The sequence below is a fragment of the Athene cunicularia genome, assembly GCF_003259725.1.
Source record: "Athene cunicularia isolate RWA chromosome 14 unlocalized genomic scaffold, athCun1 chr14_part1, whole genome shotgun sequence".
NCBI classification, from domain to species: Eukaryota; Metazoa; Chordata; class Aves; order Strigiformes; family Strigidae; genus Athene; species Athene cunicularia.
The window spans coordinates 12,854,326-12,871,299 of record NW_020799118.1 but is presented as its reverse complement, the minus strand read 5'-3'; the positions used below and the strand labels follow the sequence as shown (position 1 = coordinate 12,871,299).

At 49.8% G+C, this 16,974-nt stretch overlaps 3 protein-coding genes across 6 annotated transcripts in view; 1 reads left to right on the top strand and 2 right to left on the bottom strand.

Annotated features, from left to right (window-relative positions):
* SMCR8 (Smith-Magenis syndrome chromosome region, candidate 8) overlaps positions 1 to 5,853 on the bottom strand; it is a 13,030-nt gene extending 7,177 nt beyond the window's left edge. Inside the window, exon 1 of the mRNA XM_026858770.1 lies at positions 5,848 to 5,853. The gene's annotated coding sequence lies outside the window, so the exon portion shown is untranslated. The remainder of the gene's footprint in view (positions 1 to 5,847) is intronic.
* TOP3A (DNA topoisomerase III alpha) lies at positions 108 to 10,907 on the top strand. 3 transcript variants are annotated; one of them, XM_026858767.1, is made up of 20 exons: positions 108 to 229; positions 620 to 873; positions 2,020 to 2,079; positions 2,487 to 2,560; positions 3,178 to 3,253; positions 3,787 to 3,895; positions 4,187 to 4,330; positions 4,795 to 4,965; positions 5,194 to 5,294; positions 5,430 to 5,504; positions 5,625 to 5,707; positions 5,827 to 6,034; positions 6,207 to 6,392; positions 6,826 to 6,955; positions 7,363 to 7,476; positions 7,557 to 7,722; positions 8,124 to 8,267; positions 8,549 to 8,671; positions 8,956 to 9,683; positions 10,729 to 10,907. In XM_026858767.1, exons 2-20 carry the CDS (start codon positions 688 to 690, stop codon positions 10,905 to 10,907), a joined length of 3,057 nt encoding a protein of 1,018 aa, XP_026714568.1. In that variant the 5' UTR covers positions 108 to 229; positions 620 to 687. The 3 variants fall into 3 exon arrangements, with proteins under 3 accessions (XP_026714568.1, XP_026714569.1, XP_026714570.1); XM_026858768.1 differs by lacking the exon at positions 108 to 229 and adding an exon at positions 230 to 298; XM_026858769.1 differs by lacking the exon at positions 108 to 229 and adding an exon at positions 241 to 282.
* Positions 10,908 to 12,768: 1,861 nt separating this feature from the next.
* MIEF2 (mitochondrial elongation factor 2) lies at positions 12,769 to 16,968 on the bottom strand. Of its 2 annotated transcripts, none has more exons than XM_026858990.1 (3): positions 16,772 to 16,968; positions 16,096 to 16,273; positions 12,769 to 15,241 (listed from the first exon to the last, which is right to left on the bottom strand). In XM_026858990.1, the coding sequence occupies exons 1-3, from the start codon at positions 16,916 to 16,918 to the stop codon at positions 14,187 to 14,189; spliced, it is 1,380 nt and encodes a 459-aa protein (XP_026714791.1). In that variant the 5' UTR covers positions 16,919 to 16,968; the 3' UTR covers positions 12,769 to 14,186. The 2 variants fall into 2 exon arrangements, with proteins under 2 accessions (XP_026714791.1, XP_026714792.1); XM_026858991.1 differs by having other exon boundaries at positions 12,769 to 15,214.
* Positions 16,969 to 16,974: the final 6 nt, after the last annotated feature.

Here is a 16,974-nt window from a genome sequence, read left to right as displayed (position 1 = left end):
TTTTTTTTTTTTCCTTTTAAACCCTTGCCATCCCCTGGCGTTACTTAACCCGGGGCAGCCCCGGCCGCCGGAGGAAACAGCAAACCGAGGCGGGACGGCGGGGGAAAACGGCTGAGGGGCGCCGCGGGGCATCCTGGGAACTGTGGTTCGATCCCGCCACAGTGGCGCTTTACGGCAGGGCGTAACGGTGAGGAAAAACGCGCCGCGTCCCGCCGCTGTTTGCGACAGAGTGAGCGCGGGAGAGGCGAGCCCAGCCCGGCTGGCGGGAAACTGGTGGGTCGGGTAGGGGCTGCTCCGGGTGAGGGAGAGCCCGGCCAGGGTCGAGGGGTGGTGGGGGCCTTGTCCTGCCCCGTCTGCGGTGGGTGGGGGGCAGCCCCGGCCTGAGGGAGAAAGGCCTTGACAGGGCAGAGGGGGCTGGGGACCCTGCCTGGGGCGGGCAGCACCCGCCGGGTAACTGCGTCTGGTGGGAGGAGAAGCCTCCAGCTCCGTGCAGCTCTGTGCCGTGAATGGCGCCGGGGCAGCTGGGCAGAGGATGCCCTGGGCCCTCCTGGGGTCGCCGGTTAAAGGCTGACCAGGGCCGTGCACGGGACATTCAGCGATCGCTCTTCATCCTCAGCAGGATCCGGCCCCAAGGCAGGGACACAGCAGCATGCCTTGGCCTCGCGGGAGCTGTCACCACCTCTTGTCATGAACTTTCGAGCGAGGCTTTTTGTTAACTGCGTGGTCAGGATGCTGCCGCAGCCCTGGCGTCTCTTCTCTCGGGCTGCGGAGGACGTGGCGTTGCAGAGGATTCGGAAGGTCCTATGCGTGGCTGAGAAGAATGATGCTGCCCGAGGGATTGCAGATCTGCTCTCCAACAGTAGAATGCGACGGGTAGGCATACACCACATCCCCTTACTGCTTCCCTATATGTGTTCTGGTCTGGTTTAGCTGACTGGAAAGGGTCAGCTCACCAGGGCCACTGTGCAGCACAGTCCTGGTCTCAAGTGTAGTCTCTGTCTTGTGTGGTAGCCTCAGCTCCCTCAGCAGAGCTTGGCACAGGCAGTTCGCATAAGCATGTGTGACATCTTGCACCATTTTTGTCTCTAGCCACTTCGGATTGCATGAGGGTACACGAATAGCTTTCTTTTGTGGACAAACACTGCTTGCCAAAATGTATTTGGGAGTCCCTTTTTCCTTGTGACTTAAGTCCTGTTGGAATTCAGCTCCCCAGCTGCTCTCCCTCCACCCATACTGCCTTCTCCGGGCACTGAGCCCTGTGTCGTTCCTAGCTTCACAGTGTACACGAAAGGCTTTGGGAGCTGAAACCATCTGTTAGCGTGTATTTCCCAGTCAAAAAGCACCGCTTCTGCAGCGTCAGCAAGTGTCAGGGGTTTACTGAAGTTCACATAATAAAGCAAAGATGGTCTGTGGTTTGGAGGAGTTCAAAGATCTCTCTGCTGCTTTGTTTTGTGACCTTTAACAGTTTGCATAATTACTTGGTATTTCCACACTAAGGAACTAGAAAGTGCTTCTAGACCAGAATTATATTTGAATGAAAGGTGTTATTGACAACCTGAGCACTGATGGTCCCAAGCAAGAAAGATATTGTTCTGCTTTTCTAGAAAAAGCAGCAAATACCCAATCTAGAAACATCCACAAGTCTCAGGTGGAAGGTAGTCTTGGGGATCTGGAGCTGACACACTCACTGGCATTTGGAGCAGGACAGTTGTTTGCCAGGAATATAAGTGGCCAACCCAATTGAACAAATCTGTTCCCGCTGTCTGTCATCGCTATCGGCAGGATGATAACCCTGGCAGCACCTTCAGGCATAGTTTAAAATACTTTTATGTTGGAAAGCACCATTTCAGTGTCTTCATAAATGATACAGGCAATTTCTGTTCACCTTGCTGTAGGACAGTACCTGGTTTTCACTTGCCCTGTGCTGTGTTGTGCTGTAACAGCATGTATAAAGCGAGGCGGAATGCGTTTGGTTTCTGTTAGAAGCCAGAAATTCAGCAACTTTCCTTTTCCTTCTAGAGAGAAGGGTTTTCCAAGTTCAACAAGATCTATGAATACGACTACCAGATATTTGGCCAGGTAGAGTTTTCTTTCATTCTACTGCTGGATTAGAGAAGTGCAAAATACTAATTGTTAAAAAAAAGCCATTTGTCAGAAGTTATGAAACACATATCCAGTGATGGGGCTATTTTGTCCAAAGATGACGAAAAGTCGGATGTTCTTTTCTTGGCTCAACCACTGACCTGTTTTATTGCTTTAAGCCTTTCAACTTTCTGGGTTTTATATCAGTAAAAAATATGCTGCTATTTAGAATTGGGAGCTTCCTACAAAAATTGATGATGAGGCTGTAGAATTAGCTGTCAGTAGAGAGAAGAGCTTGTTACATGTCACTGATTGTGTAAATTGAGAAGTTCGTCAAGATCTTGGGGCTGTGGGTAGTTTTTAGCAAATGATAGGCACTAATTACCTTGCTCTGTCTCTTGCAGAACGTTACTATGGTGATGACATCGGTGTCAGGACACTTACTGGCTCACGATTTTAAGCTGCCATTTCGAAAATGGTTAGTACTTAGTACCCCCTGGCAGGAACAGGGGGCTGTCACCTTCTGCCTTCAGCCCTGAGCTGAGGGGGCACTGCCAGTTCAAAGGCTGGGGAGCAGGGAGGGATCCTGACACTGCATGCAGCGCAGGGATGAGTACCAAATTTTATATAGAATAGCTAAAATATTGGTTAAAATTACTGACTTCAGGGCATTAAAAACCCCTGACATTGTAATATTGGTTAAAATACATCAAAGCAGACCCAAGGAATTAAACTGTTTCCAGTACTTGACTGATGTTTTTGTGGTTTTTGTTCCACTGGGAGTTGTCTTGGTAAGGGAAGTGCTTTCTCTAGCTTCCCTCCCCTTTGTCCTCTGTGTTTGAAATAAGAGAAGTTGCCTGTTCAGGGCTGTTTTCCAGATTTGTTGTTTTCTGTGGTTGTTTTTTGGTTCCGTTGCTTTTAAGGGTAACTCAGCATTTCATGTAAACTCTAAGTGGTCTAAGAAGAGGCCCATAATAAAATATATTATTAATTCCAGTATTCAAACAGCGCTTTCTCACAAGATAGCACCAGTTAGTGTCTCACAGCATATGTTTTAGTTTTTGTTATGCACACTGTTTATCCTCTGTTTACCAGGCACAGCTGCAACCCTCTAGCTCTTTTTGATGCTGAAATTGAGAAGTATTGCCCAGAAAATTACGTGGATATCAAGGTAGGTTGTTTCTAAGAGTATCCCTGAAACTGAGTTCAGAGTTTAGTTCTACAAATACTGTCTCGGAGAGAAGGACGATTATACCTTTGTCCTGAACAACTAAGTTTCTACAATTTAGCAAATTCCTCCTGCATTTGCTAGGACGATATATGCTGTTCATTTGTGATATTGAAAGTCTCCTGCTTCTCTACAGTTAGTGTGGTAAAGGAACAACTGCTCTGCTAGAAGTAGAAATGTTTTTTCCAACAAGGTGGGATTGGCAATTGCATCTCAGTTTTACAAAAAATGACACTTTCAGAAAAAGATTGTGGCACAATCTGATCCAAGCTACGCTTTTTAACAGTTAGGTGTAAATCAATGACTCAGTTCTTTTGAAAGCTCCCTAATAGCATGAGGGACACAATTACAAAATGTTATTGCACCAGTCGATCTCTATGGATACACACTGCATTTCATGTTGTGAGTCATTCTAAAATGAAATGGCAGAGCAAGTGGCCTGGTCTGTCTCACTCTATGTTGTTTTCTCATCTCAGAGAACCCTCGAACGAGAAGTCCAGCAGTGCCAAGCTCTGATGATCTGGACCGACTGTGATCGAGAAGGAGAGAACATTGGCTTTGAGATAATTCACGTTTGCAAAGCTGGTGCGTAGAACATCTTCTGCATCAATCTGAGTTCCATTAAAGCACTGATTTAACAGGTATTACTGCTCAGAGATCTCGTAACAGGTGTATTCTCAACGTTACTGTGTCCAGGTTAAATGTGTTGACTGTAGTTCTGATAAATACATGGCTCTGATAGATCAGGAATAAATTTAGCTATTAGAAAGCTATAGAATAGGTTGATAGCATACTCTTTCAAAAATAGCTGTTCATTAGTTGCTCCTTTCTGTTGGTGTTTGAGTCGTTCTTTGATTTCTCTTTTTTTTCTGACAGTAAAGCCAAACCTCCGGGTTTTCCGAGCCCGCTTTTCAGAGATTACACTTCACGCTGTCAGAACAGCCTGTGAGAACCTCACCCAACCGGATCAGAAAACAAGCGATGCTGTTGATGTCCGGCAGGAGCTGGACCTCAGGATAGGTACGTAAACATGTGCTGGAGATAAGAGCAGCTGCCAGGCTTGAGCTGCTGCACACACCTCTTCTAAAGGGAAGCAAACAGCAGTGTGGTAGGTAGGCAGGCGACAGCTTTGTTATCAGTGTAGAGCTTTTTGTCTATAAATACTTGAATGCGCATTGTTAAAACCCAGCGAGGGGTTTTTGGAAGTCATGTGTTACTCTGTCCCCAACACCAGACAGAATTATCCTCTGTAGTATCACAAATCTGATTTTTAGGTCAGATACAACTAAATCACATCTTATGTTTTATCAGAAATATGCTCTCTGAAGCAGGTGTTAAGTTTATAGCTCACATAGCACTGACAGGCTTCTGCAACTTTGAGTATTAAATTAATAATTAAGAGTATTAAAAAGGACCATCTGAAGTGTTGTGATTCTCCTCCAATGTTGTATTACTCAGTTCTGGTGTCCATTTTGTTTTCTCAGGTGCTGCCTTCACCAGATTCCAGACACTGAGGCTCCAGAAGATATTCCCTGATATTTTAGCAGATCAGCTGATCAGCTATGGTAGCTGCCAGTTCCCAACACTGGGGTTTGTAGTTGAGCGCTTTAAAGCCATCCAAGCCTTTGTTCCTGAAGCCTTCTATAAAATTAAAGGTATGTCTGGGGAAAGCAAGTCCTGGGCTTCATCTTAAAGAGCTTATTGTGTATAGAAAGGAAAAACATCAGGGCAGCAAACAAACAAACAGTGCTGCAGAGGTGGTTTCCGCTTCCTTTGCTGTGACCACTAAGCAGAACTAAGATGTTTCCCAATAGCGTGGCCCCCCACCTCTGCTGTATTTCCTTTGTATTCCTGCTATATCACTCGGACCTGTTGTTCACCAGTGACACATGATCATGAAGATGGCAGTGTGGTCTTCAGCTGGAAGAGAAACCGGCTCTTTAATCACACAGCATGCCTGATCCTTTACCAGATGTGTATGGAGGTAGGAAAGCTTGAAAATAGTTGTATAATCCAGTATCAGCCAAGCATTTCCTGCATCCATCTTACTCAAGAGCTTTAAAGAACAGTTTGTGTAAACTCTAAAGGAGATTTTGCATTTTGCTTGCTCTGTGTTTAGGATCCGGTAGCAACTGTTGTTGAGGTTGGGAGCAAGCCAAAGAGCAAATGGAGGCCCCTGCCCCTGGACACTGTGGTACGTTTGAACTCTGCTGAAGGGACTTATCTGAAAGAAGCTTTGAACAGATACTTTACTCACTGCTCTGAATTATGCACAAATACTTCTTTTTTCTTTTTCTGTCTCCTCCCAACACAGGAACTTGAGAAGCTGGCTTCCCGCAAACTGAAAATAAATGCAAAGGAAACCATGAGAATAGCAGAAAAACTCTATACTCAAGGGTAAGAAAGCAAGGCTTGGCTTAGTAAACTTAATTCTTTCAAAAGTAAACAGCCTTTAGTCCAAAGCGGGAAGCATCTTGGAGCACCTCTTAAAGCACTCTTCTGCCTTTCTCCTTAAGGTTCATTAGCTACCCTCGAACTGAGACCAACATTTTCCCCAAGGAGCTGAACCTCTCTGCCTTAGTACAACAGCAAACACAGGACCCAAACTGGGGAGCATTTGCACAGAGGATTTTGGATCAGGGTGGGCCAACCCCTCGGAGGGGAACCAAATCAGATCAGGCTCACCCTCCCATTCACCCCACAAAATACACTGCTAACCTGCAGGTGAGTTTAACAAAGGCAGATAACTGGATGGTTTGTATTGCTTGATAGATAAAGATAGAAGTCTTAATAATAGGGTCATTAGCACAGTATCATCACCTGAGCTCTCACTAATATTTCTTGACATCTTATTAACACAGGAGGACACTGATCCTCTTTTTCTGTTTGATATTAGGGCAGTGAGCAGAGACTATATGAATTCATTGTGCGCCATTTTTTGGCTTGCTGCTCTCAAGATGCCAAGGGACAGGAAACAACTGTGGAGATCGACATTGCTAATGAGCAATTCATTGCTCAAGGACTAATGATCCTGGCCCGAAATTATCTGGAAGTCTATCCTTATGAGAAGTGGAGCGATAAGGTAATACCCTCAAATAGCGTAGACAGGAGAGGCTAAAGTACCTGGAGTTTAAAATCACATATCACTGCTGACTTCAGACCCCTCTACAGAACATCCTTTGACAATTTCTGGCCCACTGGCTGTTTCACTCAGCCATCTCTGCTGAAAACCTGTGCAGCTTTATTGTGTCAGCTTTGCATAGATTCTTCCCCTTCTGACACCACAGCAGAGGCCACACAGGGCTGTGGGGTTGACTCGACTCACCCAGAGGAGCTGCAGTTGCCATTCTGTGGCTCTGGTGGCTCATTAGTGGCTAATCTTGAGGACCCTGAGACTGGATCTCCTCCAGCGCAGGGTACTGCTCTATGACTGCACTAGCCTGCTCTTAGCATGACATTTTGTCTTCAATGAATGGACCAGAAGGCAGTTTCAAAGAGATTCTCCTTCCCTTCAGGTTATCCCAGTGTATGAGAAAGGGTCTCGCTTTCAGCCCACTACAGTGGAGATGGTGGATGGGGAAACCAGTCCTCCATTGCTCCTCACAGAAGCGGATCTCATTGCTCTCATGGAGAAACATGGCATTGGTCAGTATTGACAGTGTGGCCTTTTGCTCTTGGGAGAGCTTTGTTCACGAACTCCTTTTTAACTTCTCAAAGTTCCGTCCCACCCTCAGAGTAGGGAATTCTCTAAATGTCACTTCAGATAAGAAATCACTTAAATGTACAGAACAAAAGAATAGTTGAGACCTGTGGGGAAAGTCCAGAGATCCTAAGGAGCCTGCAGAGTGCCCCCAGTACCTGGGGAGATGTGCAGTTTAGGGTCCAAGTTGTGCCCACCAGCACCTTGTTGGCCTCAGTACCCGTGGGACAGGAGGGCAGTGCTGCTCCTGCCCATAAGTTGTCTCCTTGTCCCTTTAGCACCTTGCTCTCTGCATTAGGCACTGGGGAAATCTCTCCTCAGCACCTAATTCAACTAACCTGTCTGCTTTCAGGGACTGATGCCACTCACGCTGAGCACATTGAGACAATTAAGACGCGGATGTATGTGGGCCTTACGGCGGATCAGCGATTCCTCCCAGGTCACCTGGGCATGGGGCTGGTTGAAGGTAAGGGCAATGCCTGTTAGGAAGATGGCAGGTTCCTTGCTTGCTCCTTCCTTTCACTTACCGTGCCGTGTGTTCCTCAGGCTATGACTCCATGGGCTATGAGATGTCCAAGCCTGACCTTCGAGCTGAGCTGGAGGCTGATCTGAAACTCATCTGTGAGGGGAAGAAAGATAAATCTGCAGTATTGCAACAGCAGGTCCAAAAGTACAAGCAAGTCTTCATTGAAGCTGTGGCCAGAGCCAACAAGTGAGTCCTGTCTTTGCCCTTTTCTGCTTTGCTGTTCTGGGAGGTGCTGGCTTCTCATCTGGGGCTGAGGAATCCTGTCACACTGTTTTCCTGGAGCTCTGCCTGCTGTGTGTAGGATTTGCATGGGAAGGGATGACTCGCAGCCTGGCATGCTGTCATGAGTTGGTGCCAACTGACTGCTCATCTTGGCTGAAACCCTTAAGATTAAATTCAGAGCAGGCTGAAGGAGATGGCAACTGCACCCACACCCACAGCTTGTTCTAGAGGCATGGTGCTGTATCAACGTACCTGTGGAGAAGCTCAGAGGGGCTGGGTGGAGGGCAGCAGGCACTAGTTCACTGCAGAGCCTCATTGCTTTTTGCAGAGGAGACACACAGGATGCTCTGCTTGTTTCTTTATAGGTTGGACCAGGCCTTGGCTCAGTATTTTGGAGAAGCCACAGAAATTGCAGAGCAAGAGGAGGTCTACCCAGCAATGCCCGTTGCTGTTCGGAAGTGTCCACAGTGCAACAATGACATGGTCCTGAAGACCAAGAAGAACGGCGGGTTGGTGATCTTCCCTGTTGTAGAGCATAGCCTTCTGCGTTGGTTTATGTTTTTTGAGGCGTTGTTCGTTTACGTCCCCTCTGCACCAGGTGTAAAACTTAGGCTGCAGCTAGCTAACTCCACTAGCTATGTAAGCTGTGTGGACTCAGCTCTCTCAAGTACATATTTGCACTTAAAACTTGTTGTTTTGACAATTTCTGATGGCTGAGCATACAGGAGAACAGATGACTGACCGTTTTGACTTTGCCTCTTCCTCACTTGGTGCCTTTGTCCTGTGGCAGGTTCTATCTCAGCTGCATGGGCTACCCAGCTTGTAAAACAGCAGTCTGGTTCCCTGATTTTGTGCTGGACGTGTCCAGGGATGAGAGTGTCTGTGCTGTGTGTGAACCGCATCCAGTTCACAGGTAGGTCAGCAGTTATCCCATGGGGAAACATAACCCCTCACACATTATGTGTTAGCCATTAGGGCTAGAGACTTCTGTGGACTAGGCTGGGCAACTATTTTCCATTCCAGTCTTGGAAAGCTGGAGTAGCACTCTCATGGCTTGGGAATAAAAATAAGAGGGGTTGGGGAAACCCATGTAAGCATAATAGAATTTAGAAGAAAAATTAAACATCGAGTCCAAATCAAGGTCTGTTGATGAGCAGTTATATGAACTGGGAGATTTAATTCTTTCTTTCCTTTCAGACTCAAGTTTAAGTTCAAGAGAGGCAGTGTTCCACCGGTGATGCCCCTGGAATTTGTTGGTTGCATCGGAGGTTGTGATGACATGCTAAAAGAGCTCTTAGACCTGAAATATTTACGCAGGTCCTCCCAACCTGCCTCGTCAGCCAGCCAGCAAGCAAATCACCTGCATGTCAACACCTCTTTTAACAGAGCTAGTGGTGAAAACAGGCACATGAGGGGGAGCACAAACCTGGCACAGGGACATCTACTCTCCTTGAGCTCAAGGGGAACACCCAGGCCTGCTCCTTCGGCTGCTCCAGACGATGAGAACAACGCTGTGGTGTGCAACTGTGGGAATGAAGCCCTGCTGTTAACTGCACGCAAGGAAGGGCCCAATCAGGGCAGGCAGTTTTATAAATGCAGTGCCGGTACCTGCAACTTTTTTCTCTGGGCTGATCAGCAGTCAGAGGACAGAAACAATGTGGTTCTGCAGGGCTCTGAGCTGCCCCAGCCCTTTGCAGGAAGGGGCCCAGCAGGATTTCAGCACCCAAGAGGGAGAGCCCCAGAGTTCTTTGGAAGCAACAGCTCTGATTCAGGAGGCGGCACAGTCTGCAAGTGTGACCAGCCAGCCGTCACACGCACCGTCCAAAAGGATGGGCCCAACAAAGGACGGCAGTTCCACACCTGCTCTAAACCCCGAGAGCAGCAGTGTGGCTTCTTCCAGTGGGCAGATGACAATGTGGCACCAGGTAAGGCTGGGCTTGGGGGGAGAGGCAAGGGTTGGAGACTGTTCTTAAAGCTAAACTGAACACACTTCTCTCATGTGTGCGATGCTGCTGCAGCATGACAGCTCTTGTAGCAGGTCACACATAACAGACTCGAGGTTTGCCTTTAGAACATCAGTCTACAACATTACAGTGCTTCAAATGTTGCTTGTAACACCCGAGTCTGGCTTACCTGTCCAAGTGCTAGCAGGGTATGTCCTCATAGCACACATCTGCTCCAAGCAGGATGTTTTGCTTCTGTGCACAGTAAGCGTGAGCATATGGCTGTCCGTGACTCATTGGATAAAGCCCAGTACTCTTTCCAACAGTCAGTCTGGGAATTTGTCCTCCCAAATCACAGTGCTCAGCTCTGTGAGAGCTGGTACTGACTTGGTGCAGAGTTGAAGCAGTGGCACCACTTTTGGGGATCTTAAACCCCATTCTGTCATGCCAGGGAAACTACGCTGCTCCTTCTGTCCTAGTTTAGAAATGCAGTGAAAGGCCAAGGCTGGAGCTTTGATCAGAGCTGAGAAACTCAGTGTGGCTGCTGTGGAAAGATGCTGAAAACAAGTACCCATAAAAATAATCACAAAATAAGGGTGCAAAAGAAAGAGCACTGATGTGAAGGGACAGTGAGCAAAGTACAGAGGTAGAGATGTGGTCTGAGAGAGATCTTCAACACTGGCCTCCTCCTCAGACATTTGGGCCTAAAGGGGTAGAATCAAGTTTTCAAAACTACTTAAAAAGCAAGTTTTCCCCTGGCATGTTTTGTTGTTTCTGCTTCAGCTGTAAACCAGAGCATGCAACCAGGCAGATCAGTTTCCCCTGTTCTCTTCCCACATTTCTCTAATGCTGCAAGACAAATGGGTAACATTTAACTGTCTAGACAAGGCTGAAGCAAGTGTAGTTTCTGGAATAATCTTGAGTGGCTGGGATAGTAAAATCCTTGATCTGCCATTTTGAACTTATCTTCTGTTTCTCACCTACTTGCATTTAGGTACCTTTGAAAATCTAAGTTGTTTCTCTCTAGGGCCTTCTGGAGATGTCTCTTTGAACCACTTTGGCAACAGTGGATACTCAAGAGGGATGGGAAGTAAAGCCAAGAGACCAAGCAGTCTCTCCTCAGGAGCCACTGCTAAGAAGCCACGGACCTGTAGCATTTGCCACCAGCCTGGCCACACTAGGAAAACCTGCCCTCAAGACCACTGAGCCTGGAAGGTTCTGGGGTTACAAGCTGCTGCAGGAACAAGAACTGGAGTCTGGAAACAAATCTGAGTTTGTGCAAGGGCTGTTTGCAGGCTGCTCCTGCCAAGGGATACTGTCCTCACACATGCATTACATGCCCGGGCAGCAGGGGTTCAACCAGCTTTAGAAGGTGGCTCCGCTACTGGTGTCAGCCTCTATTTTCTGCTGCTCTTCTGCTGAGCAGATTGGGATAGCCTGAACACTTCAAGGAAGGATTTTGAAACTGAATTGCTGAGAAAACAGCACTGGATCTCGTCCACCTGCAGCTCCTGCCATGGTAGCGGTTGTATGCAGCCTTTCCACCCAAGGAAGAGCTGCCTTGTAGCCACTCAGATACCGGGGCTGCTGAGCTCTTCCCAGTCCCTGGCTTTCCACAGTGTGGAGTTGTATTTTCTCTTCTAAACTGATGTTACTGGAGCAACATTCCCCTTTTTTTTTGGTCAGAGCCATGCCCCTTACCTTGGTTCACCTGCACTGAAGGAGGACCCGGGGCAGAGAAGCTGGATCTGGGGCTTGCCCTGAAGGGGAAGCTGGGCAGCTTCATTTTAGACAGTTCTGAATTTGAAACCAAGTTGTTCCTCAAACCTTGAGGCATGCCTCTGTGATGCTGCTAGCTAATGGAAGGTTTTTTTGTCAAACTAGTAAGTTTCTTATTAAAAGATTATTTAATTTTAAAATTCAGTACAGTGTCATCTTAACTCTGCCTTATTATTTCTTCCTACTTAAAATAGTTAAGCTATTACTGTAAAAGCATCCACCTAAATCTTGCTCTTTCCACTCATAAGAACAATCCAGCAGCTTTCTTGGCAGAAACTCCCTGCAGTTAGTTACAAGTGAGCTGCAGAGGGGTAGGGAAAGGGCTTTTATCTCACCAGCTGCATCTGCTGTGGTGTTGCCTGGGGACAGACCGACCAACAGCTGGCTGGACTGAAGGGAAGTTCTGTTTCCCTGCACTTAGTTTAGGCTGAACTCCAGGCTACCTCCTCCCTCTCTGTTGGTGCTTCCTCTGTACATCAAAGAAAGTAGATCCACAAGATTCCTGTGTCCTTTTCTGCTGGAGGACAGTATTGTTTTTCCTCAGGGCCCCTGATGCTGCCCAGGACCCTGCCCCTGGACACAGAGCCGTTCCCCAGGGTAAGTCCTGAGGTGACAGGCAGCAGCCAGGAGGCTAAAGCACTTTCTATAGGGGGTACCTGGAAGCAGAGGAGAGCACAGCAGTACAAATTGGCTTTAAGGTCCACATGAGAGAAAAGAATGCCTTTAACTCTGCAGCAGCCCACTGCTCTCAGGAATAAGATCAGGAGAACTTGGGTAGCATTTCCCTGCACCCCTCACTTCCACGATTAACAGCTGTGGCCTAAAAATACAGACCTGCTGGCTAAAATAACAGGATTACGAGGTGTAATGCAATCACTGAGTTGGCAAAAGCACAGCAGAAGTCTGGGCAGCAGCCTTTGAATAGCAGCAGCAGTGGAAAGCATTTGTGTGGCACACAGGCAGCAGGTTAAGCGTTGCCCATGGCATCAGCCCTTACCAGCTTTACTGGTCTAACCCTGGTTCAGGCAGCTGAGGAGCTGGAGCCGCTGAGGAGATGGCATGAGCTCAGCATCCAGACAGCTCATGCAGCAGCCAGGCGCTCTGTAGGCCTAGGGCTTTGGAAGAGGAAGAGAATGGCCTTGCAGGGCAGGGCCTGACCACCCCTGAGCTCTCGATGAAGCAGGGGACACCCTGGGCAGCGCTGGGTGGTTCTCCAGGATGCCACCACAGCTGGAGGAGCTCTTCAGCCCTTAGCACAGGGAAGGAGACAAACGAGCTGACACAAGAGAACTAGTAGACACAGGGAGGGTTTATTCTCATTGCTAGCACCTGGGAAGTGGTTTGGAGGAACAAACTAAGTGGTTTTCAGATAGGGTTTATCTTCTTCCCATAAACAAGATTACAGCAGTAAAGAAAACTAAACCACAACAGCTGCTCACATTGAAGTTCATAGGATTTCTCTCAACTCCACCAGTGTGCAAAAAACAGCTCTTCTCATTAAATATAATAATATATTCCTTCTCCTTGGGACCACAGCCAGAACCAATGCCTACTAGCAGCCACTCAAAAAAAAAAACCAAAAAAACAAAAACAAAATACTCAAACTCAACATACATTCTTAATAAAAAGCATAAACCGCTTCAGTTCTTGCAAGCACTCTGCTCAGAGCATCATTCCTGTCCTCCTTTCCTGCCCCACACCACGGGGCTCCAGGGGAGCAGGACCTCAGAACAGCAGCAATATGTGTGTGAAAAGGTCACTGGGCAGACTGGAGACACTGTGGTTTGCTGCAGAGCAGCAAGCACCCGCAGACAGACACTGGCAGCGACCCATCCGTCAGGGAGGGCACACGCAGCCCTGCTACAGCCTCCACCGAGGGACTGATACCAGGAGCCTCCTGGCAGCCTGCAGCTCTCTTTCACCACTGCCTATTTTGGAGTATCTTCTGGAAAAACACTGTGTTGGACAAGAACCACGAAGCCCCAGTGCCATGCTGGAAGCACGCCCTTTCCTCGGGGCAGAGCCGATGCTGGCAGAATGAAGAGGTAGGGCTAAGTTCACCCCTTTTAGCAGCTGAAAGGGTTTCCAGAGAGTAAACTCACAGCCCCGTTTGCTATGGCTCTACCTTCAAGCGCCCAGACAACCACCCAGGTCATCGCTGGGGCTTTATTTCAGCTTGGAAATATCCTAAAGACAGATGAGGCTCCCACTCTGTCCCAAAAGCTGGCCTGGGAGCATGGCACAATAAGACCAAGTTGGGTGCTGGTGAAAGGACCCACCCAGGACACTGCACCCGTGGGGTCTGCTGGATGCAGCAGCAGCAAGAAACTGCTCCCCTTCAGCTCCCCCACTGGTCTCAGAGCACAAGGGAAGCCTGGCAGCTGGGACAGGCAGAGGACACTGGGAACCAGAGACCAAACATGCTTCACGTTGGCTCCCATTGGCGGGACTCACCTGTAGGTAACTTGAGGTGTGGGCTGCACTCGCCCTGGGTTCAGCAGAGCCTCCCAGCCAAAGGCTCCTCAGGCCAGCACCCACCTCGATTCAGGCACGTTTTATTCAGACAGGAAATTATTATTTTTTTCTTATAAAGTGCAAGAACTTTGCCTCTTACTGACTAGTCAACTAGAAGCATTGCAACCCTCACAGTGGGGAGCAGCAGATGGGCGAGGAACACCCTACATTTGGGAGCTCCCCACGCACCAGTCATTTCTCCTTCAGCAGGAGTTCTGGCTCCGATATGGCCCTGTAGAGCATGAAGCCCATCTCATCGATCTCCTCTTCCAACAGATCGCAGAAGAGGTTGATTTTGGGGTTGAAATAGGAAGGCAGGACCCCTTTCTCCAGGTAGCCTACCAGCTCCTCGAGCAGCTGCTGGAACATGTCAGCAAGGCTTTCTTCTGCCCAGTCCAAACTGGTGGCACTGAGGTGAAGGACAACGTGGGTCAAGGGGCTGCCACTCAGTTTGTGCAGGGCAGGATGGCTCTTGCAGATGCTGTTCAGAATGCAGAGGCAGCGCTGCCTAGCCCCAGAGTCACCAGCATCCAGCTCCTTCACCTTTGAGACCTCTGCCCTGTAAAAACTCTCAAGCCAGAGGTTTTCCACCAGTCCTTCAGGAGGAGCAGCCAGGAGAACCTTGTCCTCCATTTCCACCACTGGGAACAGGGTGATGCTCAGCTTTATCTGATCATATTTGACTTCCAGTTTCAGCTCCTGGGAGGCCACAACGGGGTGGATGACACTCCCCAGCAGACTGCCTATGGCAGGCCAGTTGATGGAGGCCACCAGCATCTTGTGGAGGGTCTCATTGAGCATGTTGGAGGAGAGATACCGGCCCACGATGAACCTGTCCCAAGGGCTGCGCCCACGAGGAAAATACTCCAGATCAGTCCTCTTGATCAGCCAGTACTGGGGGTTCCTCACCACAGTGTCCTCTCCTGGGATGAGGCTCCAGAGTGTGGCATCAAGGACCACTGGCAGCATGAGGTGGATGTGGTCGGCCGCCAGCGCCCCAAGGCCATCGAGCAGGGGACCACTGAGGAAGAGGCTGCCAAAGGGCAGCTCTGGGCACTTGCTCCGCAGAAAGTTCTGTAATTGGGTGCAGATGCTCCTGGCCAGCTGCAGGGAGACAGATGCTTGTGTCTCAGGGACGGTGAGCCGGCTGCTGTAGTAGGAGAGGAGCTTCTCCTGCAGCGTGAGGCAGCACGGAGAGCTGGATTCGACCTGGGGAGTCTCTGGAGGGGCAGAGCAGACCCTGAGCTCTGTGAGAAGGGTATAGGGCAGAGGGAAGGGAGAAGTCACAGCTCTGAGCAGATCATCTGCAGCCTACAGCAGCAGCTTCTGCTGCAGCTGAGGGAGAGGCATGAGCTGGGTGCCCAGCTCTCAGCCCACCTCTCTGGACATGGGTCTGACCTTGCCAAGACGGCCACCACCAAGTCCTCTGATGTTTGCAGCACTTATCAGCCAAGGCAGAGCTCAAACTAACCTCAAAACCCAACAGCACTCGGCCTCGCCCCGCAGCTAGAGATGGGTAAACCAGGCTAAGCACCACCAGCCAGGCAAGGGACTCACTGCCAGGGTCCCTATAAGTCTCAGCCCCACTGAGACTGCTCAGGCAGATCCATCTTGCTCTGCTGCCTGCCTGATCACTTGAGTCCTGTGAACAATCCTGCTCCGGGTCAGGTATCTCAGGGCCTGCCTCGCACCAAGCTGGGCTGCTTTCCCTCTTGGAAAAACACCATCTTTGTAGGCAGCAAGACAAGGCAGCCTTTGTCAGCAGCAGCTCCTGAGCGCACCTTCCTCTGAGCAGAGCTGACCCAGAAACCGAGCCCAGCAGACACTGCTCCAGAGGAAACAAAGCCCCGACGGCCTCCACCACACTGCGCTGGCTGAGACTTTATCAGAGGTGCCGTTACCACAGGCATTACCTAAAAAGGGGCTGTGGCTTGGGAGCCTCCCAGAAGGGCAGGCTCAATCGGGTCGGCTTTCCGGACACAGAGCTAAAAATAACGTGGAGCTCCCAGACCACGGAGAGCAGCGGCACAGCCAGCCCCAAGCACATCAAGGTGATCTTCCCGACAGTGACGGGAGCTGGCACAAACACCACGAGCCTCACCTGGCACCAGCGGCAGAGCCGGAGAGAGCAGAGGTTCGCTGAGGTCTTCCCTTCTCTGCTTCTTGGGGGGTTTTGGTGTTGCTTTAATCAAAGCTAAGTCCTGCCAACTCTCCTCCAGGGTCTTCTGTTCAGCTTTGGGATCGCCTTCATCGCGAGGACTGGTGGCTCGATCTATCAGCTGGAGGGAAGGAAAACCCACATGGACAAGTTACTATCTTTGTCCCATTCTCCACAGTCCCATCTTGCACTAAGGGGGACAACAGCCCCTCTGGTACATGCACAGGGAGACACAGCCCCACGCCCAGCTTCTACTAGCAAAAATATATGGTTTAGGGGGCCACAAAGGTAGATATTTTCCCCCTGCAGATTTTAAGTGGAAAAGAGGGGGCCAAACATGAATTAAACCCAAGGTGCCTTTCTGAAGGGAATACTGCATCCCAAACATGTGCCGTTCCAGGCAAACGGGGCGCAGGGCGGCGCATGCCTCCTCAGGGTGGGAGCAGGCAGCTCCATGCCCATGGCGCTGCCGTCGGGCATCAGCCTCGCAGGACCAGCTCTGCAGCCAGGGAGCAGCCAGACAGCTTTGGGGCTCATCTTCCCCCCGCACTGCAACCGGGGAGCACAGCGTCTTTGCTCCGCATCCTCCGAGCCCCGACGGCGGCCGCGCCGGCCTTACCCGCTTGACGGCCAGCGTGGCGATGGCCAGCACGGCCGCGCCAGTGACGCCTAGCACCAGCCTGGCGTTGGCCAGCAGCAGGTCGAGGACGTTGCCCAGTCCGCTGTCCTCCTGCCGCTTGCCCCGCGGGCGCGTGAACTCGGCCATGGTCGCCCTGCGGAGGAAGAGGAGGAGTGGGCTGTCGCCCTGCACGGGGGGCAGCC

What these genes read in the sequence shown, in the direction of transcription:
- TOP3A (XM_026858767.1), top strand. Translation starts at nt 688, where the DNA reads ATGAACTTTCGAGCGAGGCTTTTTGTTAACTGCGTGGTCAGGATGCTG. An exon ending in AATACACTGCTAACCTGCAG is followed by an intron (nt 6,035 to 6,206) that starts GTGAGTTTAACA and finishes GTTTGATATTAG; the next exon opens with GGCAGTGAGCAGAGACTATA. An exon ending in GAACCGCATCCAGTTCACAG is followed by an intron (nt 8,672 to 8,955) that starts GTAGGTCAGCAG and finishes CTTTCCTTTCAG; the next exon opens with ACTCAAGTTTAAGTTCAAGA.
- MIEF2 (XM_026858990.1), bottom strand. Translation starts at nt 16,918, where the DNA reads ATGGCCGAGTTCACGCGCCCGCGGGGCAAGCGGCAGGAGGACAGCGGA. An exon ending in CCACGCTGGCCGTCAAGCGG is followed by an intron (nt 16,274 to 16,771) that starts GTAAGGCCGGCG and finishes CCTTCCCTCCAG; the next exon opens with CTGATAGATCGAGCCACCAG. An exon ending in GGCTCTGCCGCTGGTGCCAG is followed by an intron (nt 15,242 to 16,095) that starts GTGAGGCTCGTG and finishes CCCTTCTCACAG; the next exon opens with AGCTCAGGGTCTGCTCTGCC.